Here is a 4,329-nt window from a genome sequence, read left to right as displayed (position 1 = left end):
CAATGCCAGATGTGTCCCCCTGCTTAAGCCAGTACATGTCTGGGCCCGTCTGAAGTTTGCTAGAGAGCATTTGGATGATCCAGAAGAGGATTGGGCGAATGTCGTATGGTCAGATGAAACCAAGTTAGAACTTTTTGGTAGAAACTCAACTCGTCGTGTTTGGAGGAGAAAGCATGCTGAGTTGCATCCAAAGAACACCATACCTATGGTGAAGCATGGGGTGGAAACATCATGCTTTGGGGCTGTTTTTCTGCAAAGGGACCAGGAGGACTGATCCGTGTAAAAGAAAGAATGAATGGGGCCATGTATCGTGAGATTTTGAGTGAAAACCTCCTTCCATCAGCAAGGGCATTGAAGATGAAACGTGGCTGGGTCTTTCAGCATGACAATGATCCCAAACACACCGCCCGGGCAACGAAGGAGTGGCTTCGTAAGAAGCATTTCAAGGTCCTGGAGTGGCCTAGCCAGTCTCCAGATCTCAACCCCATAGAAAACCTTTGGAGGGAGTTGAAAGTCCGTGTTGCCCAACGACAGCCCCAAAACATCACTGCTCTAGAGGAGATCTGCATGGAGGAATGGTCCAAAATACCAGCAACAGTGTGTGAAAACCTTGTGAAAACTTACAGAAAATGTTTGACCTCTGTCATTGCCAATAAAGGTTATATAACAAAGTATTGATATGAACTTTTGTTATTGACCAAATACTTATTTTCCACCATAATTTGCAAATAAATTCTTTAAAAATCAGACAATGTGATTTATGGACTTTGTTTTCTCATTCTGTCTCTCATAGTTGAAGTATACCTATGGTGAATATTACAGGCCTCTCTCATCGTTTTAAGTGGGAGAACTTGCACAATTGGTGGCTGACTAAATACTTTTTTGCCCCACTGTATTTCCGGGCAAGCTGAAGAAGGGAAGGCTCAATAATGCCACCATGCAGACGCAAAACCAAATGCAAGGTTGACTCTTTCTACATGTTGTAGTCAGACAGAGTATGCCCATCCTCTAGCTGATGAAGGGAGGATAACTCTAGAAAGCTTGTCTTTTAAATATGATGCTAGTCCAATCAAAACAGGTATAACCGCATACTTATTGCAGAGTCTGCGGTGACTCTTTTATTGGACTAGCATAATAGTCATAAGAAGGTCAAATAAACGTTGCCTCTATTTGCTTGTTTTTTTACTCCTGTTGGACAATAAAACAATGCAAAAAAACTGTCTCACTTCCAATTATCTCTATAATTTACCTAAAGTAAACACAATTGTTCTCAATACAACATGCAATAATATAGAGGTATCTGCAGACCTGATGAAGGGAGGATAACTCTCAAAAGCTTCTCATTCCAAAATTCTGTTAGTCCAATAAAAAAGGTATTATCACAAGATACTTATTTCATTTGGTCTTTGATATTGACACCACTGGACTAATACGTCTACAACCTCTACACTCTCTCTCTCTCTCTTTCTCTCTCTCTCCAATTCCCAGCTCTGTTTAATTGGTGTATCATTTCTTTTATTTCCATCACTTTTGTGAGTTTATAATTTATATTTTTATTATTATTATTGCTACTTTTTATCAGTAACCAAAAAACCATAATGCAGTATTCTGATGCACAAATATGTTTTCCTTTTTAATTTACTGATATTTGTAATTAATTATTATATTGTCCTTCTCATATTATCCAATAAACCAATATTATCTGACTCCAGGCTTCAAAGCCTATAGATAGATCATTCATAGAAACCTCCGTAACATTTTTCTAACTGACAATTTTACTTCCTTGTTTCTCAGAGTATAAATCATAGGATTTAACCCTGGAGTGATAACCGTGTAGAAAACTGATATAAATTTATTTAGGTCAGAGGAGTAGCTGGAGTGAGGGCGAACATACATAAATATCATAGTACCATAGTATATCAGTACCACCGTAAGATGAGCTCCACAAGTGGAGAATATTCTTCTCCTGCCATTAATTGACTGAATGCGTAGTATTGATATGACAATGAAAAGGTAGGACATGAGTGTCAGTAGTAAACAGCAAAAAAGCACAAAAAAGGATAACATAAAGATGGACATTTCAGTGAGATGAGTGTCACTGCAGGACAGCTCCAGCAAAGGTGGAATGTCACAAAAAAAATGATTGACTTCTCGAGAACCACAGAATTCTAATTGAGAGATAAGAAGAACTGGTACGAGACCTGTAACAACACCTGTTATCCAAGAGGCAGCAACCAATTGGAGGCAAGTTCTAGTGTCCATCAGACTGGAATAATACAGAGGTTTGCATATGGCCATGTAGCGGTCATAAGCCATGACCAATAGCAAATAGCATTCAGAGGCCCCAAATGTAACAAAGAAAAACAGTTGGGACATACATCCAGCAAAAGAAACATTATTGTCCTTCAACATTAGGCTGACTAAAAGTTTTGGAACAATAGTAATTGTATACCAGATCTCTAAGAAGGAGAGGTTGGTGAGAAAGAAATACATTGGTGTATGAAGAGTTTGCTCAAACCAAACCACAGTCAGAATAGTAAGGTTTCCTGTAAGAGTTAGAAGGAAAATAAAAAAGAAAGTAAAGAAGAGAGGAGTGCTAAGTTCAGGAAGATTTAGCAGTCCCAATATTACAAAATCATTAGCACTGCTTTGATTGGCAGATCTCATGACACGAGCGTAGGGAAACCCACAGTATCCATCCAAATGGTCTCTATAGAAAAAAGGTAACAAAAAGAGAATTTTAACATGCTTCCATATGTGACATGTAACATGTTTTTCATTGTCACTACATCATAAAGCACAAACCTATTTGGACTATAGTTTTCACCAAACATATAGCACAAAAGTTTAAATCATGTACACAAGCAACTTCACTACAGAAGAAGATTGTGACAATATGCATATTCATGTTTGATAATGTAAGCCTATGATTAGTCTAGGAATGTAGACAAAAATTAATAGAAACAGTTGGTTTCTGAATTTGCATTTTGGTATGAGTATATTTGTTTAAAAAAAAGTATCATGCAGATAGCCATTGTATTGTCTGTCTGTCTTCAGAGATATTTCCATTAAAGCAGTGGATGGACGAGAAGATGCATAGCTATTGTCTACAGAGATAGATTACCTTTGTGGTCTGTAAGAGACTTTTCATGTGAACAGGTTATATTTATACATGTGAAAAATATCAGGACAAAATAACAATTATCTGTTCCTTAGCGGGTCTAAAAATGAGGCAAATACAACCTCAGAAAAACAACAACACATTTATATTACAACATATCATGATTTACAAAAATAAAGCCAAAATGTAGACGATCAGGCTGTCGTTTGACAGTCTTGACTCCCCTCTGTCAGCAGAAGCCATCATTGGCTTTCTGCTGCCAGATCTCCTGTAACAGCTTCCGGCGCGAATGTCGGAAAACTGTTACAGTTTTAAATGCCCAATTGCGGGATCGGGCATACCCTTCTGGGAAGCGTCAGTGCTGACATCACCTGGAAGGTCATCAGAGGACAGGATATCCCCTGCAGGGTCTGATCACTCCGATGAGGCACTGATCACAGACATTGTGATCTCTATGCAAGTCTGTGGGCACAGTGTGATCGGTGCAGTTGGATCCCATGCTGAAAAAAAATCACTAAAATAATACAATAGATCATAATTAAAAAAAACCCAATAAAGTAAGCTAAGTGATGTCATTGTGACATCACTGGCATTAATGACATGTTCAAGAGGTCCCTAAGAGGACCTCTAACCATTATTTTAAAAAAATACAAAAAATAAAATAAACAACTATAAAAAAAGATAATAATAATAATAATAATAAAAGAGAAATCCCTATATCCCATTGCCCTAACACAACATCTAAAAGGTATAACCCTCCTGCCCCCTTTCACAACCCCAAACCCGTTAAACCATAAGCATAAAAAATACTACCCTATAAGGTATTATATGTAAGGAATATATTTGGCCCTCTACAAAGAAAACAAACTAAGGATGTGGGGTATTTCCACAATCAGGAGATGCAGCTAAACAATTCTGGTCGGGTTTCTCTGCTGTAAAACACATACCCTGTGCAAATAAATCTAAGCAACACAGAAGTGTTGGTGAAAAAAAGTGCAGGAAATCATTTCTGCGGCCACCTTTGACAGTGATTGGTAGCCAAATAGCTGCATGAAGAATGCCCAAATACCCCTGATAAGATAGTCTGGGTTGTCTGGTTTACAGAAGCATATACTTTTGTGGGTATTTTTGGTTTATTTGTTTAAAATTAGAGTTGCAATCCCATCATACCTAATGTAAAAATTCTACAAATAATGCACACCTTATAG

At 37.8% G+C, this 4,329-nt stretch overlaps 1 protein-coding gene across 1 annotated transcript; it reads right to left on the bottom strand.

Annotated features, from left to right (window-relative positions):
• Positions 1-1,737: 1,737 nt before the first annotated feature.
• Positions 1,738-2,667, bottom strand: LOC149278017 (olfactory receptor 11L1-like). Its single transcript, XM_089502512.1, has one exon. The coding sequence runs from the start codon at positions 2,665-2,667 to the stop codon at positions 1,738-1,740; it is 930 nt and encodes a 309-aa protein (XP_089358638.1).
• Between the last annotated feature and the right edge of the window lie 1,662 nt (positions 2,668-4,329).

This window comes from Sceloporus occidentalis, unplaced genomic scaffold (genome assembly GCF_023333645.1).
Source record: "Sceloporus occidentalis isolate IW3139 unplaced genomic scaffold, rSceOcc1.0.p SCAF_204, whole genome shotgun sequence".
Classification (NCBI taxonomy): domain Eukaryota; kingdom Metazoa; phylum Chordata; class Lepidosauria; order Squamata; family Phrynosomatidae; genus Sceloporus; species Sceloporus occidentalis.
Note: the sequence above shows the minus strand (reverse complement) of the source record. Positions and strands in the feature narration are given on the sequence as shown.

Bases quoted from the DNA above. Each gene is read 5' to 3' on its own strand.
- LOC149278017 (XM_089502512.1), bottom strand. From the start codon at position 2,667: ATGAGATCTGCCAATCAAAGCAGTGCTAATGATTTTGTAATATTGGGA.